This window comes from Leopardus geoffroyi, chromosome A1, assembly GCF_018350155.1.
Source record: "Leopardus geoffroyi isolate Oge1 chromosome A1, O.geoffroyi_Oge1_pat1.0, whole genome shotgun sequence".
In the NCBI taxonomy this organism is placed as follows: domain Eukaryota; kingdom Metazoa; phylum Chordata; class Mammalia; order Carnivora; family Felidae; genus Leopardus; species Leopardus geoffroyi.
This window is the reverse complement of record NC_059326.1, coordinates 179,240,431-179,263,340: the sequence shown is the minus strand read 5'-3', so window position 1 is coordinate 179,263,340 and position 22,910 is coordinate 179,240,431. Positions and strand designations below refer to the sequence as shown.

The following is a 22,910-nucleotide window of genomic DNA, read 5'->3' as shown; positions in this document are numbered from 1 at the left end:
CTGGTCTCCTCACAGTCTTTGGACACAGTGCTGTTATGGCCTACGTTTTGTAGGTGAGAAACCAGGGCTTGAGGGAATGAAGAGGGGCAGTCAAGCATAGAGCAAACCGTTGTCCAAACTGATTGAGACAGTGGGCCCAAGAGCCGGATGGCCAAGTGTGAACTCTGACTCTAACACTCCCAGGCATGGAGTCCTTGGGCATATTGCTTGAGTTTCATCAATCTGTAAAATGGGGATAATGATAGGGCCCACGTCATGGTATGGTTAGGAGGGTAAATGATTTAATATGTATGCAGCCAGTGTCTGGGGCAGAGTAGTGCACTGTAATGTTTGCTGTTATTGATAAAGGTCTTTAGTACAGGGCAAGGTGGAGATTGTAAACCCAGAGCCGACTGAATCTAAAACATATACTCTATGGCAGACATCTCTGTGCTAGTAGGACAAGAAGATTCAGGAGTGAGTAGTTTAAAGAAGAGGAGGGAGAGGGAGAGAGTGGCTTCAGGACTCCTGGCTCCTCTCACGGCCTTGGCTCTATGACCTTGAACTAGATACCCAGAAAGTCAGTAGCAATTTCCAGGTCCTTATAATTGATTGGAACATTCAGTACTGGATTTCCCTTAAGCTTCTTACTTCAGGAGGGCTTTAGGGAGCTGTTAGTTAGGAAAAAAAGAAGAGAGGCAGAGAGTGACTAACACATACACACACACACACACACACACACACACACACACAGTGAGAGAGAGAGAGAGAGAGAGTGAGAGAGAGATGGAGTCAGACAGAAAAGCAGAGATAAACATAGTGACCCAGAGAGACAGAAAGTAAATAATACTCACAAGCAGAGAAGCAGACACATGCTTAAAAACAGAGGAAAAAAAAGTAGAAGATAAGCAGAAAGAAAAGAGGTAAAGGGATGGGTGAGAATTTAGCGGAGATAGCACTTGATGGACCACCCTTCCTGTGGTTGATGGAGCAAACAAACCCATTAAGTGTGTCAGCACTTTATCTAAGGAAAGCACCTTTCCCACAGCCACAGCGACTGGTGTCTGATTGTGTAGGGCAGTGACAGGAGATGCTCTTTATCTGAACCGGAGACAAGAGCACTCTCCTCTGTATTTCATGCAGGACGCCACAGATCAGGCTGCAGATTTTTCACGGTTGGCGATAAAGCTTTGTCTGGAGAGGCCTTGGGCTGAACAACACTCTAGGGCTAGACCAAGAGGGCCATAAGCTGCAGGAGCCTGGAGACTGATTTTATATGAAGGGATGGTTTCTATGAAAAGTTACATGTGTATATTCGTGTGGGCCTTGAAAATCTCTGCAAGAATAACCGTCCAAATGTTAACAATCCCTAATCTTGAGGTAGGATCTCACTTTATAAGCAATGCAGTTCTATTATGTTTGCATTTTTACGATGACAATGTAGGGCCTTTGTAATCAGAGGGACAAGAGGTTTCCACTCGTGATACGCACACTCCTGAAATTAGAGGGCCAGAGAAGCAGTGGCCCCTGACATGGAACAGTCACATGTGTATTTATCTGACAACCAGGCAATGGCTAAGTGGAAGGGCGGTATACTTGAAAATATTTCTCCTTGATGCTTCCCAGACACTTTGGGGATTACCCTGGGGACCTCGGTCTCCCTTCTGATTCTTGCAGAGGGTGAAATTATTAATGTCCCCTCAGCTTGGACAAGTTTCATTCCCTTGAAGTTTTTCAGGGTTTAAAAAACAGATGGGAGTCAGGGGGAGGGTATCTGTTCTGGGTGTGGACAGAGGTTTTCCCAGGAGTGAATTATGCATGCAAAGCCTGCTGACTCAGCACCCTCACGCTGAAGTCCCTGTCTCCCACCCCTCTCTCTTAATTTCAAATGAAGTTTGTGGCTGGCATACACTTTCACAGGTATTGCCTGCAGGCTTGAGAAATGACCCAGATGTGTCTTCTTTCAGGCTTTATGAAGGCAAAGAACAGATGGAGTTTGAAGAATCCATGAGACGGCTCTTTGAATCCATCAACAACCTGATGAAAAGTCAGTATAAAACAACCATCCTTTTGCAGGTTGGTTTACACTACAAAAAAAAATCTCTTTTCCCTTGGTCATCTGGTAAATAACAGCATGCTGAGATAATGTCTATTTTTGCTTGAGCGTGTAGCCCTGTGTTAACTGAAGGCCTGGGCTGGCCACATGGCACAAGGATCATGGACACCAAAGGGCTCCTCAGGGCAGGAGAAAGTGTATTTATTGTTTGTTGCTGTGAAAATAACAGTGCCTCTTTTTTTTTTAATAATTCTGAAGCTTTTGCTACCTGGAAGGTAATAGGTTGACCTTGATCCATTTGTAATGGGGACAGGTGGCAGTCTCTGAAATTCCTCTGCTTTTGATTCTCAGCTCCATAAGCTCAGATTCAGATCCCCTTTGTGGGTTAGAGTCTCCTCAATAAATAGGAGACACTTTGGAGAGAGAGGTCCTCTAATTGATGGTTCCACAAACTCTGTAAATCTTTTTTTTTTAATGTTTTTTTTTTTTTTTTTGAGAGAGAGAGAGAGATTCAGTACAGAATCTGAAGCTGGCTCTAGGCTCTGAGCTGACAACACAGAGTCCAACACGGGGCTTGAACCTAAGAGCCATGAGATCATGACCTGAGCTGAAGTTGGATGCTTAACCGACTGAGCCACCCAGGTGCCCCCAAACTCTGTAAATCTTTGAGAAACCTTGAGACCTACCCCTAAGTTTGAGAAAGAGTTTAGCAGCAGAGAAGCTGAATGAAGAGGCTGTTTCAAGGAGACTTCATAACTTTCACAAAATTGACTCATAAGTGCTCAGGAGGGGCTGCCTCATGTCATATGAATAAGAAGCAAACACATTTGTCTGAACCAGTGAGTTAACATAGATGACTTCTTCTCCTACTTTTAATCAGATTTATCCTTTTGGTTGCTAATATAAATATCTGCTATGACTCTGACTGGGATCACCCAGCCTCTGGCTAGAACAAATGAGGTACTAGTGTCCAGCTAGAATGCAGATGAGGAGTCAGAGGCAAACATGTGTCTAGGGAGTATCCACTGCTAATGCACGGGTTCCAAACTTTGCACATTCGAATGTCTTGGAGATCTTTAAATTATTTTTTAATATTTATTTGTTTGTTTATTTATTTATTTATTTGAGAGAGATTGCTTGAATGGAGGAGGGGCAGAGAGAGAGGGGGGGAGAGAGAATCCCAAGCAAGCTCCATGCTGACAGTACAGAGCCTGACATGGGGCTTGAACTCATGAAACAGTGAGATATCATGACCTGAGCTGAAACCAAGAGTCGGATGCTTAACTGACTGAGCCACCCAGGAGTCTTGGGGATCTTTAATAAATTCTGATGCCTAGTCACCACCACCAGACAATCTAATTTAATCAGTATGGAGTGTGATCAGGGCAAATGGGAGTTTAAATAGCTCACTGGTGTCAACCAAAGTTCAGGAATCACTCTGCTAATGGCTTCTTTTGATTGAACAGATGTTAGGGAACTCTGTGTGTGTGTGTGCGTGCGCGCGCACGCACACGCATGTGCATGTGTGTATAGTGGGAGGCTTTGTCTAGTCTAGTTCACCAATGTATCCTTAGTACCTGAACAGTCCTAGTATACAGTTGATGCTTAATAAATACCTGTTGAATGAATGACTCCTGGGATAAGTGTGAAAATCTCAATGTCATAGATGTAGAAACTGAAGTTCAGAGTCGATACCACTTCCTCAGGCTCCATGGTAGTCAGGGGTATGGCTGGTGTTCAGATCTCTTCCTGCCTGGCTCTGAAGACCATGCTCTGAGCTGCTCCATTACACTGTTCTTTACGCTATACCTTTAGCACCTACTGAAGATATGACTGGAGATGAGTCTTAGAGTTTTTACCTTCCCTTCCCTTTTGCTGTTTTTTTTTTTTTTTAAGTCTTCCCTCATGATTTTTCAAACCTCCGTCATTTTACAAAAAAGAGGATAACAAGAGCAGGGGACAGCATAAAGAAATGTGATAAGAACTGGAGCCTGTCACCTCCCAGTGGGAGGCCACACAGTGTTAGGATGTTTCCTGAGGGCTGGGTTTGACTGGTTGCAATAAGAGAGGCTATAGGATCGAGTCAGGGTGGACATAGCTCTAAGGAAGCTAAAGTATGAGGAAGCAGAAGTGATGGACAAATGAAGGAAGCCAGTTGTTTGGGAAGAGAAAGGAGCAGATGCCCCAGAGAGTAGAGGTGCCAGGAAAGAGACAGACCACTGGCCTTGAGAAAGACACAGGGAATCAGCTATCATGGAGCCACTCCTAATGTCAGCATCTATTTTCCGGTGATGAACTACATGTATCTTGGGGGAAGGAACAAAGAGGAGACAGAAAGAAAGGAGGAGAAAGAAAGGAAGCTACAAAGCAAAGAGGAACCAGTGAGTGTCTATAGCACTGAGGAGACGTGGGTCAACAAGAGTGTTCCTGCTCAGCTGTATGACTTTATGCTGGTCATTTAACCTCTCACTGTCTGTTTCCTCATCTGTAAGACCCCACTGTGTGAGGATCAAAAAACACCAGCTATGAAAGAGCAGATTATAAAATCCTATGCAAATGCAAGGAACTAATGTGATTATTATGGTCTGGGCATAAGTCTTTTTATCTAAGTTCTTACTGTCTGGGAAGTTATGTTAGAAATGCCTTATTTGGGGCACCTAGGTGGCTCAGTCTATTAAGTGTCCAACTCTTGATTTTGGCTCAGGTCTCATCTCATGGTTTGTGAGATTGAGCCCTGCATAGGGCTCTGCATTGACAGCTCCTCTCTCTCTGCCTCTCCCCAACAGGTGCACAATGCTCTTTCTCTTTCTCTCTCTCAAAATAAATAAATAAACACTAAAAACACTAAAAAAAAAAAAAAAAAAAGAAGAAATGCCTTATTTCCCCCAGGATTTGGGCCAGGTTTTGCTGGTTTCTCCTCATGGGTTTCCACCCCAGAGCCATCAAAAGGGGCTTCATCTCTTTTTTAATTTGCTCTAAGGGTCAAATATAGCTTCCAGGATTTACATAAAATCAATGACAATTTCTAACATATTTCTATGGCTATTGAAAAGTTATCAAAGAAGTATGTAGCCATATATAAATATGGAAGGCAGTAACCTTTGAAGATTTAATGCTGTTTTAGGATGTGAAGTGTGGGCTAATGAGGGGAGAGGGGTCAAGTTTACTTAATGTTAACAAACTCCATATAAAGAATCTTCTTGGACTTTGACATTTGCCATAGGAGAAAGAGTTTTGGATTTCATGCCAGAGAGACCTGGGTGGAATTTCAGGCCTCTGTTTATTCTTTTATAAAATGGAAGGCCTAATGTCTAATTTAGAGGAAACGTTAAGAGGATTAAATAAAGTAATATATATAAAGCAAGAAATATAGAGCCTATTACACATTTCAATTTAAATGGATTGTTTTTAGCCATTTATACCTCACCATAAAACAGAAGATTTTGGAGCATTTTCCTGGAGTGGAAGGGGATATTTATATTCCTCACCTTGTCATATGAAGCTGAACAGTTTTAGGACATTTGGTTATTCAGCTAGATCAAGAAACATAGATATAAATTTCAGGGAGAATAAACCCACATGAACTGACTCTATAGGAAAGAAAGAAATGACAAATAGTACAAGGATGGCTGGAGTCCTGATTCCAAGCCTGCATGGGGTATGGTGGGAAAGAGTTCTGTGATCGATTAGTAGTGGCTTCCATAAATTTTGAGTGAGAGGGTAGAGTGAGAATGCCAAGGAGTACCATTCCTGGTTCCAACTTTACACTTCCAGACAAATAGAAGCTTATGGTGGAAGCCATCATTCAAGTCCCCTTTAATTTAGCATAGAGCAGGTCTGGTTCAATCTCAGCTTTGTCCATTGTGGGTTCTGGGACCTAATCAAGTTATTTATCATTTCTAAGACTCATCTGGCTTTTGTGAATTGCTTCCTGTAGTTTTCCTTATTGTTCAGAGTTGGCATGGCAGCAGCTAACCCTAAACTATGGAGAATTTAAAACCAGTCATTCAAAGAAGGTAGAAGATCATTAAAAATACCTTCCTTTGATGGAGTACCTACCATGTGCCAGGCATGAAGCTGGGCTCTTCACATACAGTGTTTTTCATCCTGCCAGAGATCTGCAAGGAATCACTGTCTTTGGTGTCCACGGGAGGCTCATAAAGTTAAATAATTCATCCCAAATTATACCTATCCACAGTGGTGGAGCTAGGATTTGAATCTTCCCAGGTCTCTTGATTCCAAAGTTAATGTTTTCTCTACCACAAGGCATGGATTAGGATGGGAGTTTCCACATATTTTCTTTTTTTTTTTTAATATTTATTTTTGAGAGAGACAGAGAGAAACAGAGCACGAGCAGGGAGGTGCAGAGAGAGACAGAGAGAGGGAGGCACATAATCTGAAGCAGGCTCCAGGCTCTGAGCTGTTACAAGAAAAGCCCAATGCAGGGCTCGAACCCCTGGACCACGAGATCATGACTTGAGCCAAAGTCGGGTGCTTAACTGACTGAGCTACCCAGGCACTGCTCCATGTGTTTTCAGTAACAGGCCATAAGCTTACAAGTCCCTATGTATGCCAGCCTTGTGAGCACTGTCGATAAAACTGATGGTAGGTGGAGAGGATCAAAATCAGACACTAGTGAATTGGATATAGCTTAACTACGAGGAAAGGGCATTTGTTGACATTATGTAGACCCATTTGTTCCATTCTCCTTCGGGTCCAGGATTCATCATAATGCTCCAATTTGATGGTGCAAGGGAAAATAAATGAACAGCTCATATTGAATGGTACTCTCCCGTGGCAACTATGATTGTCATGCATACTAATAATGCCACTAGAGTGTCCAAAAGGGCAGGGTAGCTCTGTCTTTTGTATCCCCAGTATCTGAACCAGCAGCTGCCACTTAGTAGGTACTCGAATATTCTTTTGGCTAAATGAATGAAAGAGTGAATACAAGCTTCCACTGTTTTGTATTTTCACATTTATTATGTATCACATACTAAGCGGAGAGCTTTACATATATTGTTAGCTCATTTGATTTTTATAACAACAACCTTAGTAGGCAAATACTCTTCTTATCTCTACTTTACAGATGAGGAAATGGAGTCTTAGTGAGGTTAAATAACTTAACCACAACTAAGAAGGGGCAGGTCTGGGATTTGAATCCAGACTGTGTAAGTTCAGAGTTTGAGTTCCTAATCACCACCGAACAAAGCATAGTTTCATGAAAGACCCAAGTCTTCCTGCAAAATGCCAAGTAGATAAGCAGTAAGCGACAGTAAACAATAGTAAAGATGGATAGATGTTTGGTCCACAGACATGAAGGCAAGCTAATTAAGAATACATTTTTCTTTCCTCTCTTTTCATTGTTTATTAGTGTAAAATGTTCAAATGCCTGAACTAAGGGAAGAAAGTGGTCCATTCTTGTGAAGTGGCCTACAGCTGTAGGCTAAATTCCCAAAGTAGGAGAAACAAGACTTATTATTTAACTTGTCCCTTCCCAATTGTATACCCCATACTTACGCGTAATATTTGAGGACAATGGATTCAGTGGTGGGGAGGATGAAATTTTGTTCCAGTGAGGCTGTTGTAGTAATATGGATAACTAATATTTAATCTTCACATCGGCTTCTAAATTAGGTAACTTTATTCCTCCATTCTCCTGGTGAGGAAACTAGAACACAGAGTTAACCTCCCCAAGGCCACACAGATAAAAGTGGTCCACAAGGACTTGACTCAGACAATCTCAGTCTTCAGCCAGCCATTTGTAAACACTGAACTCGCCTGTTCCCACCAAGCTTTGGGGGCCAGCATAATGTTGCATTATGGAAAGCATGGAGACTCATGTATTCTGGAATGTGTTGGTCCCTATTTCCTTCTCTTTCCCTGAAATATTGGTGAGGAGGCTGACTGTCTTGAGAGAGCTGCATGTACTTTCCTTAGGGACAGCTCTGCGTCTCAAGGAAGCTGTCTTCTTGTGGTCATGCTGTGGTGAATTTCTGTGACATTGTCCAGTTTCCACGGACCTTAACCATCCATCGCTTGGCAAAAATTAATGGACTGAATATTGGTGGGTTGGAAATACTGTCTGTGTTCTTGAGTGGGGAAGTGGTCCAGTGCTCTCGTATGATCTTGCATCACTGCAAGGTGTGCTCTTTTTGGCTTAAATTCTGTCTACTGGCATCGGTGCAGTTCAATCTTCCTCCTTTTGGAGGAAACACTCAAAAAGAAAATCCACATTGATTTTGAGGGAGTGTAGCTCTTTGGTTTTGATGTTTGTTGTTATTTTTAAATACTTGCTGTTTCCTAGCAGCCCAGGATTATCAATTCTAGAGAAGTCCATCTGGATAATAATCATCTCAAGTGACCTCCCATGACTTCTCTCTGGGTCAGTGAAACCACTACTGTTTGGTTTGGACCTGGCTGTCTTCTCGAGGCTGATAATAGCCTTTGATAGCCTTTGAGAGGGGTCCAGAGTTCGTGACTAATCTAGAAGACCACTTGGTGCCACATGGTAAGCTAATTATTAAGTTGGCAAATGTTTTCCTGGTCTCTGTTCTTAGAACCCCTGATATATGTGGTGAGGAAGACTCTTCACTGAGGAGATGTCAGGAAAACTGTACCTTCTTTTCAAAAATTATCCTTATAAAAAGGGGAAGGTTCTCTGCTTCCTTTCCCAAATCATCCTTCTCTCCCCCATCGGAACCTCCTCATCTTCTAACATGGAAGCCTTTCCTTACAGCAGGGTGAGTGGTAGCAACACACACTGGCCAGCTGGACAGAATCAGGTACATATTCTTTCTATGCTGCATGGTAGCTGTGTGGCTTCTGGCAAATTATTTAAGCTCACTCTGCCATAGTTTACTCACTGGTAAAATGGGATGGCAGTATCTATTCCTAGAGTAGTTGTAAAGTGCAATGAGATCATGCATGTAAAGTATTTAACGCATTTAAAGTTTCTAGTAATGGTTGTTATTTTAAGACTGTTATATACATTTATATACATACACTCACATAAACTTGTCTGTATATGTTTTTCTTAAATATTATATGCAATACAGGAATATATACTATGGAATAAACGTAACAACATGGCAATATTATTTTATGTATAATAGTAGTATTAATGGGAGTGCAAATTATGCCAACAAAGTAACATAGTTCCCAAGAGGCCAGTGGGTCTAGAATGCCAAGCCGTTTCTGGTTTCCAGGCTTTAGAAACATGCAACAAATGGAGGTCTCCAGAGGATCTTATGGCTGAGCTGTTCTGCCTTCTGGGGGAGCTTGGTGGTTGCCCCTGCTGCACCCACCTGCTATTACTCCGTTCATGTGTGTAAGAGCCACGTGAAGGGGAGAACTATGGACAGGAGCCCTGCGGCCAGTGCTGCAAACTTCCTGGGTCAGAGATGAGCTGCCCTCCTTGGAAAAGGAAACCACAGGCCTGCTGCTTCTCTGTGAGGCCGCCTGGACCAGATGGAAGTTTGATACTCTCCAGTTGAGTTGATAACACCCTCTGAGTCTCAGGGCGACAGCTACTTAGTTTGTTTTACTTTATTGCCAGCCCAGAGCTGAGAAACTGGGAAGATTGGCTCCTTCTGAAACAGTCCTTGTTCCAGCCCTGTCCAACTTCTCCTTCCTAATAGCTGAAGTGTTTATGTGTGTCAGTGTAAACTTCTGGTGACTGCAATTCTACAGCATCACTTCAAAGCCCTGGAACAATATGCAGCCCTTGAAAGCCAATAACTTGCTGCCGGCACTGAGGTCTTGGCTTTCTCAACTTGCTGAGGGTTCTATTTCTGTTTCTGTCCTCTCACTTTGGTCTTAATTATGATGAGTACATATTATACTTTGTCCAGGTGCTGGGGAATGAGGGCAGGGGTTTGAGGGATGAAATAAGGTGAAATTCAGCACGTACACTTTTGGGGGCCTACTGTGTGCTGGAAATTGCAATAGGTACATGATATACGTTATTTCACGTCATTTCCCTTTTATCCCACATGAAGATGCTGAGGTTCAGGGCATGAAGAAGTGGGCCTTGGTGCATGCAGGGGCTAGGCGGAGTGCTGGGGTTCCTGTCCAGGCCCCTGCGGGCCCAGAGCTCTGTGTTCTTTAGCCTAAGAGTGGATGGAAGGACAGTTTGCTAGGAGTGCTTGAACCAGCCTTTATCAGAGCATGTGCCTCAGCACAGGGCATCTCTTTAGAATTTAGACATTGTAAACAAGCTGCCCATGGCGGGGGGAGCGCAGCCTGCCCATGTGTTTGATTTGGCTAGCATGGCGTTAAAAGAAGTGAACCAGAACAACTTATTCTTTAGAGAGAATGTGGGTTCCACACACTTCATTACTTCCCACTGGCCCAGACTCATTCCATTTCACTTCTTTCTTTTGCTCTCCCAGCCCTTCAGGCATCTGTTTTTGCCACGTCTGCTTGGGGTTTCCTGACAAAAATGGCCTTGACCAACGAGGTTGGAATGTGCTAGACACTGTAACTGCCTGGAGGGATGTTATAGTGTGTCTTAGCATATCGCAATTCTGAAAAGTTCTGCAATTAAAACAAAAAAGAAAGCTCACTGGTTTATTTTTGCCTAGACCAAAGTTTCCCCCAAATTATTTTATTGCAAGTCCTTTTTCCCCTCACAGAATACCCAACACCATCCTGTGGAACAAGAGTGTCCCAATAGAGCATCAGCTTTAGAATCTTGTTATCTCTTGTCATCTTGATTTGAAAGAATAAAAAATGAATTCCTAGACACAAGATCAAATAACTATAAAGAAAAAGTCTGACAAATCTGACAACATACAGATTAAAGTTCTTCTGTGCAATGAAAGCTCTGATAAACAAAGCTGAAAGACAAGCAGCAAATAGGACAAGCAAAAGGAAATTCTTCCAATTTTTTTTTTTACTGCAAAATGGCTAATTTTAGTGATACATAAAGAATTTCACGAACCAATAAGAAAATAAATCACCCAAAAGGGAAATGAGGAGAGGATATGAACAAGCAAGTTAGTAAAGACAGATGTTCAATAAATATAGAAAAGGTGCCCAATGCACTAGAAACCAAAGATTTGTAAATTAGTTGCAAATTATACATCACATTGACAAAACTAAAAAGATTTGTATACCAGTGTTAGCATAGGGAAAGGAGTAAAAGGAAATTGGTTATCACTTCTTTCTAATGTAATATGACAATATTTCCTATATATAAAAATATATATGATATATTTATAATATATAAATAAATATATAATATACAAACATATAGACAATATAATTTATATAATATATGAATAAATATAGAATATATTTATTCATATATTATATGTATTTATATAGAATGTACTTATGATATATAAATACATATATATTATAAATATATTTTATATTTATTTATATATATACATTTTGATGCACTAATTCATCTTTGAGCAATCCCTCCTGCAGGGATTCTCACAGGTACACAATTGTATATACCAACTGTTTTCTTGCTACATATTTTATAATTAAGAAAAACTGAAACTAGTGTGAACTCCATCAGTAGGGAAGGGGTTAGAGAAGGTACCATGTGCCCACAAGGACATTGCTAACTAGTGGTTGGATATGAAGGGTGTGCAGTCTATGTGATAGCATGCAAAGATATCAGTGCTAGATGGTTCACTGCAAAAAACAAGGTGCAGAACTGTATACATCAAGCGCGCGCGCACACACACACACATACACACGTGTGCGTGCACCTGTGCACATTCTTGCATAGAAAACAGTCAAGAAGGAAACTCACCACAGTGTTGACAGTGGCCCCTCTGGGGAATAAGGATTTGGGCTGAGATGGAGATGTGGGACTTCACTGACACTCTTCACCTTAATACTTTACTTTATCCTGTGTGATGTTTTTGTACATTGCACTTATATTGCTGACTTTTGAAAATCATAAACAATGAGAACAAATGAAAGGATGAAGGCATAGAGAGAGACAATTGCTGTTTGAGTGAGGTGGGCACGTAGCTTAAGGCTTCTGAGGGGTGGCTATCCACGCAGCATGACTGAGTTTGAATCGTGGCTCTCCTACTTGCTAACTTTGTGACTTTTGGCTCTTTAATCTTGGTGCACCAGAGGTTCCTTATCTATGAAAATAGTATTTCTCCTGTAGGTCTGACATAAGGTTTAAGAAGATAGTCTGTCAGGTGTTCAGTACCTGCCCCAAAGTTCGCCGAGAATGAATAGTCATAATTATTATTTATGTTAACTAAGAAACTCAGCTATATATGGTTAGAAGTAAGATTTTCTTTAAGAAAGGAATTTTCAGTATTTTTATTTTGGTCTGATCATTAGAGGATGATACATGTTAACTATAGTACACTTAGAATATAAAGAAAAATAAAAAGAAAAGTTTAAAATGCATCCTTCCACTAGATTCTTCAGTGTTGTTTTCCAGCCATGTGACTTAAAACTCCTTCTGTAGAAACTGCAGTCTACTCTGCTGCTTAGCAAAGGATGCTGCTATGTGGGGGACTGGGGGTGTGTCTCATACCTCTGGCGGCATCAGTTAACTTGCACCGAGGAAAGAAACAGGCAACAAGCAGTGCACAGCTAGTATGCTAACCCAGCTAGTGGACCAAAACATTCCCACCATTGTTCACAAATTGGCCACGGTGAGAAAATATGAATAACTTAGTCCAAGCTGTCCTTGCCACCAACAATACAATTCAAACACACTATCTTCCAATAATAATAGAAGTTACCACTTAACAGTCTCCAAAATAAGTATGCTGGCTCTCTGTTGGATGCCTCATGTATATTATTTTTAATTTTTCCAATCCTGCAAAATAGGTAGTTTTCCCTATTTTACAGATAAGGACATTGAGACATCAGAGAGGTTAAGTTTTGTCCACAACCACATGGTTACTAGGAGTAGAACCAGGATTTGACAGCAGGTGTCTAACTTCAAAGTCTGTGATCATTGTATACATTACTTCCTCCTTGAAGATAGAAGAAGTTGTGCCTTACTTTTGTAATCAAAGAAGTGCATGCTAATGTTTCAGTCTACATACAGTGTGTTGTATCTCTCTGTAGGAGTGCCCAGGATTCAGGGTCATTCTTTCTTGATCCCTCTCACGTTGTGAAGTACCCTCCTCACCATGTGGAGTTGTTGGATGTGGGCATCCCTTATGTTTATTTCACTTTCCACCTAGGTGGCAGCTTTGAAATACATCCCATCTGTCCTCCATGATGTGGAAACGGTCTTTGATGCGAAGTTACTCAGGTGAGAGCTCACCATGTGCTTTCCTGGGCTCTGATGGCAAGCCAGGGGTTCAGCGGGAATGGAGGAGTGCTTTTATGGGGGGGTTCTAGATGGGCACTTGGAGCTGGGGTGGGGAGGACACATGGTGGGAATTTGGTATAGGGCCTCCACTGTGGGATTTTGACATTCTGGTTTTATTTTGCCAGACTTTGGTGAACACCAACATAAAATAAACTTCCTTCTTTGGTGACACAAATGATACAGCATGCAAACATATAGATTAAAGAACTGATAGTTGCTGTAAATGTCTTAATTTCATTTGGACTTGAAGGTTATTTGGGGGTCCCAGTCTATGCCCTCTATGCCGGATAGTTACAAATGGGGAGCAACCTTACAGGAATAATAGAGATAGGCTCCCGTTTGCTTTCTCCTTCTTTACCCCACTTGTCTCATGAGATGAACACATTAATTTAGGGTGATCATGCTGTTAGGATAGAGGCATCTGAACCAGTATGTCCTTTCCTCTTTTTCCTAAATTCACCTAAGTTCTGAGATAACATATAGATGACTTTAAAAACTTTTTTTATTGAAATACTTCCAGATTTAGGAAAGAGTTGCAAAGATAGCATGCCCTTCACCGAACTTCTCTTAAAAAGTTCAAATTTTATGTGACTATGGCATATCCATCAACACTGAGGAATTACCATCGTTGTAATTCTATTCACTGCATCCCAGGCTTTATTTGGATCTCATTGGTTTTCTCACTAATGTCCTTTTTTTCTTTGTATCAAGATGTCTGCTGGCTTCTTCTCATCCTTCTGGTCTCAAATGAAATGTTACCTTCTCAGAGAAGCTACTTCTGAATATTGTAAATAAATTAAATTTCTCCCCCACCCCCTACCCCATTACTCTGTGATGCAACTCCTGTTTATTTTCTTCATTGCACGTATCCCTTTGTATTGATTTGTTTGCTTCTGTGTTGTAATGTCGACCTCCATCAGAATGTAAGCTCCATGCCGACTGGGACCAAGTTTGTTCCTACTGTATCCCCACTGTTCTGCACACTGTCTGTCACACATTAAATAGATGCTTAACAAGTACTTGAAGGAATGAATGAGCACAATGAGATGATTTTGGAAAGCTGACAGGGGCTATAATTCTGTTTCAGCGGTGTCTTTGTGTTCACTCTATCTGGGAAGAACTATCTTCTTTTTCATGTCCTAAACTAGTTCTAACTCACAACTTTTCACAGCTTTTTTTTAAAAAATAAGGACCCTTCTGATCTTAAGACTTATAAAGCATTACTAACTATAAAACATTAGTAAATAAAATGTTATGGTAACAAAATCAGAACCTGGTTTTAAATCCTTGTTTTTCAATGCCCCCCCCCCCCCCCCCCGCCAGCTACGCAATCTTAGGAAAGTTAGTTAACCTTTCTGAACCTTAGTTTTTCCACTTGTAAATTGGGGTAAGTATTGTATCTGTCTCAGAGAGTCATGAGGTTTAACTAGAATAATGGATGTAAAGTGCAAAGCATGTGTCTGATACACATAAGGGCTCAGGGTTACTGGTATCATTTTCAGGTTTTCACATCTGTTTGGATGCTATTAGTAGTCAACACTAACACCAATGACATAAAAGCTTACTATGCATCTGATGCTTTGCCGGGAACTGTGGGGCCAAGGAAGCAAGATATATGTCGTTTTTGCCTCCACAGAGCTGGCAGTCTGGGAGTGGATTGTAAGTGCCAAGATGTGGGAAACATCTAACTTGATCTAACTTGTCTTCTGCATTCCTATTTTTCCTGTCCTCAGCCAACTCCTATATGAGTTCTACACCTGCATCCCCCCTGTGAAACTCCAAAAGCAGAAAGTCCAGTCTATGAATGAGATAGTCCAGAGCAACCTCTTTAAAAAGCAAGGTGAGTGCAAAGCATCCTGGCTGGGTGAGTGGTGCCATAAACCACATGCTCAACAGGCCAGAGAAACCTACCCAGTGACTCAAAGGTTTCTTCTCTAACAACTCCCTCAGTCTGAATAAATGGAAAAAGTAGGAAGTAGCTGACAACTTAGCCATCGGAATCTAAATTGATTTTAGGAAAGCTTAGGCTGCGTTGTTTGCTCCTCCTGAGAGAGTTTAATGAGGTGGTAAATTTGGAGTCATATCTTTAGGTCATTCTGCCATGAGATTTTCCCTTACACGGTTTATACTTGTATGAATGTCTTCAACTTGAGAGGAAGTAGGTAAAGTTTCTTTTTTGGGAGAAAGAACCTGTAACAGAGAAGTTTTCAAAGTTTCCAGAGTGTAAGAATAAACTAGAGAGCCAATGCAGATTCCTGTGACCCATCTCAGATTCTGATGGAGTAGAAATTAGAGGGGTTTTTGTTTTAGTTTTGCAAAATGTAAATTACCTTTGAATAACTAATGTGTTTACATGGATCAAAATGCAAGGTATGAAAAGGTACCACATGAAAAGAGTTCCTCCAGACCCTCTTCATAATCTCTCTGATCTCTTCTCCAAAGGCAACCAATGGTTCCAGTTTCTTATGTTTGCTTCTGGGGATACTCCATGTATAAGCGATCAGACACATTTATACTATATGTTCTTCCCTGATCTTTTATTATTATTATTACTCAAATAATAGTGTAATATCCAACTGTCCTGTACTTTGCCTTTCTTCACTTAATGGTATTTTCTCAAGAGCAGGGAATGACACTAGTTTTGGGCAGGAGCTTCTGCTCACCCCAAACTGATCTCTGGTAACCACCAATCCTCTGACCAGTGCCCCACTGCTAAGAGCCTTGGGGTGCCCTGTTTTTTAAGGTCAGTGACCTAGAGGGCCACACCTCTGGATATGGCCAGGCAGGATTAGAAGTCAGTTCATCATTCACCTCATCTCCAGCAACATTTGACATTTCTGATATCAATCCTATCTGTGAGGATGAGAAAAAAATGATTTTTGAGGGTCAGCACTGTTTTCTGTATGCTAAGGCCAACACTTCCCAATTTTTAATTCCTCTGTGTCCACACTGGTGTCAGTGATAAAATGAGAAGCAAACTGTGCAAGAAGCAAGAGGTCTTAGAAGGCAGAGAATCTGTCCTCACCCAGCTGAAATTTATTCAGAGAGCTGGGCTTGAATACTTACGTAAATTGCCTAGTAATCACAGAAATATTCAGCAGCCACTTCACTGTAAATATTCTTTTCCCCCAATGCCTGGTTAACATAGTGCATCCAAAATTGCTCTCTGAATTCCTGTCCCTGGAGTTAAGGGTAGGAGAAGGGCATGGGAAGAAAAGTGTTCTTGTGATTTTATATTTGTGTCTGTGGTTTCCTGACCATTCAGACAGATGTGTGACAACAGATGAATGCAACAAATATATGGTTTGTTTGTACAAGGTGTTTTGTGGCAAGGTGATTAGAAACTAATCCTGGTAAGTCTTCTTGCATCTGTTGTGTACTGGGTTTTTTAAGTGGACATTCTGTGGTTTTCATGTTCTGACTTCCACATCAGACTGAATTGCCCTCACTCTGAAAGCTTTGAAATATGCCTGCCCCTTTCTGCCCTGGCAGTTTCTTCCTGGATTTCGGGGGGGGGGGGGCTGTCACTGTGGAGACTGTAGAGATGAATTGAGTCCCACCCTAGGGACCAGGACGACTTCAGGTACGTATGGTGCTACACTGCACAGGCAGCAGAGAGTGAGGCTACTTGGCTTCCCCTCATTGTTCAGAGCTGCTGTTATTGCAGGGGCCCGGCTTAGCATCAAGGCCAGATGGAGTGCCAGCACCGTCCTGGATTGGGCATGTGGTGTCGACTCCAGGCTGGTGGAAGTCGGAGTAACTCCTGTACTGGAGTCACATCTCCCGGGCTGGTGGTGGCCCCCAAGAGTCAGCATAATCACAGGCTGGACAGTTGCTACCCACCAGTCCTGCTGTGTCTCTGAGTTTCAGATTCGGTAAAAACCCTCTGATTAATATTAACAGACAGAAGGCCAGCCCCAGCGTTGTACACAGTTGGAAAAGAAATGCAAAGTTCTTCCCTTTAAACAGTTACAGAGACCAGAAATAGGTGGACAGAGAACTCTTTGGAGACATCTTTCAAAGGGGAGGCAATGTGTAATTAGTCTATCCATCACTGGTTCACATGTGAAAGCAGTATGCACAGCTTAAAGGTAACTCGTCTCCCACTATTGATTTGCTAAGTGAAACCTCTTCCCAATATAACCCCAAAGGGAAACATCAGCTTATGCCTCTTCTTAAGTGCTCAGGTTCCAAATTAATACAATCTGAATTCATACGTGCTTGCTGGGTCTCATTGGCTCTTGGGTATCTCCTTTATACCCTTAAATAAGGTGAGTTTGATTCCTTGGCCAAGTTTGAGCTGAAATGAAATCCCTCCTGTTGTTCTCCCTGTGAAGTGTCCTGTGCCTCAGGGATGTGATTTGCTTTGAGCCTGCACTCATTTAACTGCCAGATGTGCAAATTGCCTGGAGTATTGTCGGTGACATTAGCTTGTACTAACAGCCTTAAACATGTGTATTGACATCAAGCAGAGGGGCCAGAAGGCTTTTAAGCACTTTCTCAAATGTTGGCAGACTATCCTATTGGCCTATCTTCAGGAGGATCCTATGGAGAGAGGGGAGAGACAAGGTTTACTGGTTAAGGGCACCGTTCTTGTATATCACTAGGCCTGGGTTGAATTCCTAGTTCATTTTCTTATTAGCTGCGTGATTATGGGCAATTTACTTAACCTCTCAGATCCTTAGTAAGCTCATCTGTGAAATGGAAAAATAATAACCATGTCTATGTTAGAAGGCTACCATGTGGCTAATGAAGTGAATAATGCATTTAAAGTACCTATCACAGCACAGTGTCCTATACTAAGTGATAGCTGTTATTATGGGTGTTGTGGTTATTATTCCTGCTGCCCCTTCCATTTTCCTAGCTTCTGTTCTGACTTCCCAATTCCTTGCAATAAGAGGGTCCCTTCAAATGTGACAGTTGCATGGAAGCCAAGCTTCCTTCCTTCCCTGGAAGCTACATGTATATCCTCAACCTCTGAGAAACACAGAACTTATTCAATAAAAAGGCCTTGGCCTATGTGTGCTTCCTATTCTGATTTTGAATGTTTTTTTTTTTTTTCCAATCTTAATTTCATTTCCCTTTATTTTTGCAAAAGGCCTGTGCTATGTATGCTACAAGAAATACAGGTCAGAGTGAGATGTTTGTGCTTCCTCATTTTATTGTGTTTGTCTTGCTGTAGACCTCAACATAGTTACACAGTCTGGAACACTTGACAGCCATATTTTATGATGGTTTGTTCTGTAGGATTCTTTTAACACACACACACACACGTGCAAGCACACACACACACTTTCCCCCCTTTTTTCTTTCATGGAAGCAATTAATCTCAACTTCTCCTAGACCTATTATCTTGAGTAAATTACTTAATAATTACTTAATCCTGTAAATCTCAATTTCTTCATCTGAAAAGTGGGAATAACCACAGAACGGGTATCATTGGGTTATTGTGTGGACTCAGTGGCATAATATGGCCTTTTAGCCTGGGGTGTGAGGGAGTTAAGAGTCTCAAGCAGCCAAGGTCGCACAGGGAGTGGCCCACCCAGTGTGAATGATTTCAGGGTTCAGCGAGAGGAGACTAAGAAATCTGCGGAGACTAATTTGCTATCTTCTCTAAGTCAAGCTCAGACTTGCCCGCTGGTGGTGATGGGAGAAAGGAATAGATATGCCCTGAGAAAGCTCTGGGGGGAGTCTGCGAGAAAAGCAAACCTTATGTGCCTTTGGAACAGATTTGTCCCTATGAGAACCTAATCTCTAAGTAATGTGTCTTTTTAGTCTGATGCTAATCAGATGAACCATCTGGTTCAGTGTAAACTGCTTTAGGATCCACATTGCTCGCTTTTCTCAACTTCCAAAACAAACAGAGGAGGAGGAGAGGGAGAGACAGAGACAGAGATAGAGAAACAGAGAGAGACAGGGACCAAAAGAGAGAGAGACAGAAAGAAAAAAACAAAAGGACAGAGAGAGACAAAGAGAAACCGAGAGAGAGAGACAGACAGAAAGTGAGACAGAAGGGAATAAAGAGACAGAGAGAGACAGAGACAAGAGACACAGTGCTGACAGAGATCTGGAAATTCTTCTGGTGTTTATTTTCAGCTAGTAGGTTTTTCTTTGGAAACTTTATTGAGGAGCTCTTCTGTGAGTACAAAGCATCCAGTTTTTCTTTTATCAGGTTGTAATTTCCTTCTTTCCCCTTCCTCTTATCTGTTGCCCACAATACCCACAGCTCCCCATGGGGGGTGGGGGCACAGGTGGCCGTGCCCAGTGCCATGGGGTTTATCTTTGCTAATCAGCACATCCCTGCAGCACTGGCCTGGGAGCAGAGGAGAGTCCTCTTGCTCTACAGTTATTACTGTGCTTGGTGAATTTATGTAACATCTCTGAACCTCCAGGATTCCACATCTGAAGAATGTGAGTAAGACTGTTGCCATGAGAATACAGACTTTTGATTCAGGTAATTCTTGTTTCTGGTCCTGGCCTGGTTGCTTACTAGCTGTGTTCCTTTGAACAAGTAACCTCTCTGAACCTTGGTTTCTTACCTACAAAAATGGGATAACATATGTAAAACTACCCAGCAGAGTACTTTACATACTTGTTGTGTACTTAAAAGTATCTATTGTATCTATTGCATAACAGTAATAGCCACAAGAATAATAATGCCATCAATAGCATTTTAGAGCGAGACTTATATTTATTACATGCTAGCTATGCGTTAAGTGTTATAAAGGACATAAACATGTATTAAATTCTCACAACAACCTAATATCATAGGTATTATTATTCCCATGTTATAGATGGGGATACCAAGGCCTGGAATATCAAGTAACTTTTATCCCAATGAGACCAAATATTACACAGTATATTAGGGTATTCATGTATCGGGCTATGTGATGCCACAGTAGGAAATACATCCCTAGATCTCAGTGGTTTAGCAATGTAAAGGTTTATTTCTCTCTTTTGTAAAGTCTGATGGGGGGCCCTGCACCTTTTGTCCCTTCTGAAGCTATTCTAGCTGGTACCATGGCCTCCATGTCAGCCTGAAAGTGACACCCACCAAGTGCATCCACAGTCCTTTGGCCAGAACCCATCACAAGTTCCTAACCTAGCTGCAAGGGAATCTGGAAGTGATGGGATACACATGGAATATTTGATGAGTGCTGTCTCTGCCATTCACAGGTAGTAAGTATTAGAGTTGGATTCAGGGCACAAGTCATTTGAATAACAAAACACATCGTCTTTCTTTTTTTTTTTTTTTTTAATTTTTTTTTTCAACGTTTATTTATTTTTGGGACAGAGAGAGACAGAGCATGAATGGGGGAGGGGCAGAGAGAGAGGGAGACACAGAATTGGAAACAGGCTCCAGGCTCTGAGCCATCAGCCCAGAGCCTGACGCGGGGCTCGAACTCACGGACCGCGAGATCGTGACCTGGCTGAAGTCGGACGCTTAACCGACTGCGCCACCCAGGCGCCCCAAAACACATCTTCTTTCTACTATACGGTGCTTTATTCTCAGAATGAATAAAAAGGAGAAGGCAGTGCCTATTTTCTTGTTGAAAGCGCTTTCTTTTTCATATTAGGAGACATGCCTCACTGTTCCTCCTGAGGTATTTTTTTTCTTGTATCCTCCACTCCTTATCCCTGTTTCAAATGCTGGGCAACTCTCTGACGGCTGTGTATAGGGACCCTTGCCTGGGTGGGAAATGGAACTCTTGATGCTGTAACTTTTGCTATAACTTTTCAGAGCAGAGCTGCAGCAAACAGTAGTGTTAGGAGGCCACCTGGAGCTTGGAATGTCCACATCAGGCTGGGCTCTGAGACCATTCAGAAGGAAAAGGCAGTAAGAGAACAAGTCCTGTTCCTCCAGGACATGAGCTCGTCTTGTGGAGCGCTTCTTGACTCTCCTGGCATTGTACACTATTGTACACAGCCTTCCATACTTCTATTCTTTGCAAATATTATCTAGGATGAGTTCTTCTGCCTCCCCAGCGCCTTCCCCTACCCCCAGCCACTAACCAGCAGCTGCTACTCATCCCCTTAAGACCCAAACCAAATGTCCAGTCTTCAGTAAGTAGGCATGTCACGTCTGCCCCATTCAGCACTTACTCAGTCTCTAGTGTAGGTTGAGCCTGGGAAGTAGTGGGGACACAACAGTCGCAAGTCTGCAAATTTCTGCATCAAGTTCAGTGTGCAAAGATGATACAGCTTCTAGTTTTTGTTTGTTTTTAATCTAATCTTTTTGAGTTTTCACTTCACATTGTACTGTGGCAATTTAAAGTTTTCATTTAGTGGTACCTTGTGGCTTCAGATGTAACCAGTCTTTCAGTTTCAAAATAGTCCCCTCCCTCTTTCCAAAGTTGCATCTGGAACTGTGTCCCAGGGACCAAATTAGGAAAGGGAAGAAAGACTGCTTTTGGCCTTCTCCACAACTTACCTAAAATGGTTCTCCTTGGGACTTTGGCTCAAGAGAGGTTGTTGGGACACACATGTCTTGTGGCTGCAGGTCTCAACCTCAAGCAGAGGGGGCACTAGCCTTCCCCTCTGTCACACCTTCCTTTCTGAGGAAGCCTTCCCCAACTCTTTCCCCAGGGGCTATAAAAGTGGGGTGGCTGCCAGGGTACCTGACCAATAGGGGAAGATGTGATAGTAGAGAGTTCAGTATGATTGGAGTATTATCCTGGGTTTACAAAGGGGATAAAACAAGGCACAGACCCTCTGTGAGGGTGATTTCTCAAACTTTAGGTGCACCTGCGGAGTTCATTAAAATTGCAGAATCCTGGACCCTATGCCAAAGATTGTGACTCTGAAGATGGAGTGAGGGAGTGAGAGATGTGCATAGTATCAGTCCTCCAAGGAGATTCTGATAGAGGTAGCCCTCCAGCTGACGCCTCTGGATTTGGAAACACAACTCCAGGAGCCTGAGTGAGGGAAAGGAAAGCAGTGCAGGTCATGAGAAGTGGCTCCCACGGTGCGTAGTACAGACTTCCATTGTGATACTTGACATCCTGTAGTCTCGTTTGTCTGTTTATGGGGCTGTCTGTGCTGATGGAGCGGGCTGCTTATGGATAAGGGCTATGATTTATTTCTTTATGTGCCTACTCTCCTTAGAGTTCCATTGATACCAGCTTTCAGAAACTGGTCTTTGGACCTTGGCAGTCATACGATTAAATGGCCAGAGTTGCTTACAAATAGGGAAAAGAAAGAAAGGACTTTACTTGTACAGAACTGGAGGCATCACAGCACTTGAGTCATAATATACCTCATCATTGGTCCACACAGGGGTCTGCTTTTGTTTATTTGCATATTCATTTAGTTATTGTTAACAATAAATTAAACATTCATACACTCACTACCCAAAACAAAAACTAGAAACTTAACAATCAGTGGCATGTAACTGTGTGGCTCTATCTTTCTTTACCAAAGGTGACCACATTCTAGAATCTTCTTTAATCATTTCTCTGCTTTCCTTTTTATGCAGTTTTATTGCATCTCTATATATCTAGTGCTTTGGTTATTTTATCTTTCTGAAAAGGGTATTGAAACATGAGTAAATTGGTGGAAGGG

General features: G+C 42.0%; 1 protein-coding gene across 1 annotated transcript in view; it reads left to right on the top strand.

Moving 5' to 3' along the window:
• Window positions 1–22,910, top strand: part of DOCK2 (dedicator of cytokinesis 2) — a 416,990-nt gene that overhangs the window by 105,915 nt on the left and 288,165 nt on the right. The window contains exons 23-25 of the mRNA XM_045501969.1: window positions 1,947–2,055; window positions 13,219–13,289; window positions 15,083–15,189. Coding sequence (XP_045357925.1) covers window positions 1,947–2,055; window positions 13,219–13,289; window positions 15,083–15,189 — 287 coding nt within the window. The remainder of the gene's footprint in view (window positions 1–1,946; window positions 2,056–13,218; window positions 13,290–15,082; window positions 15,190–22,910) is intronic.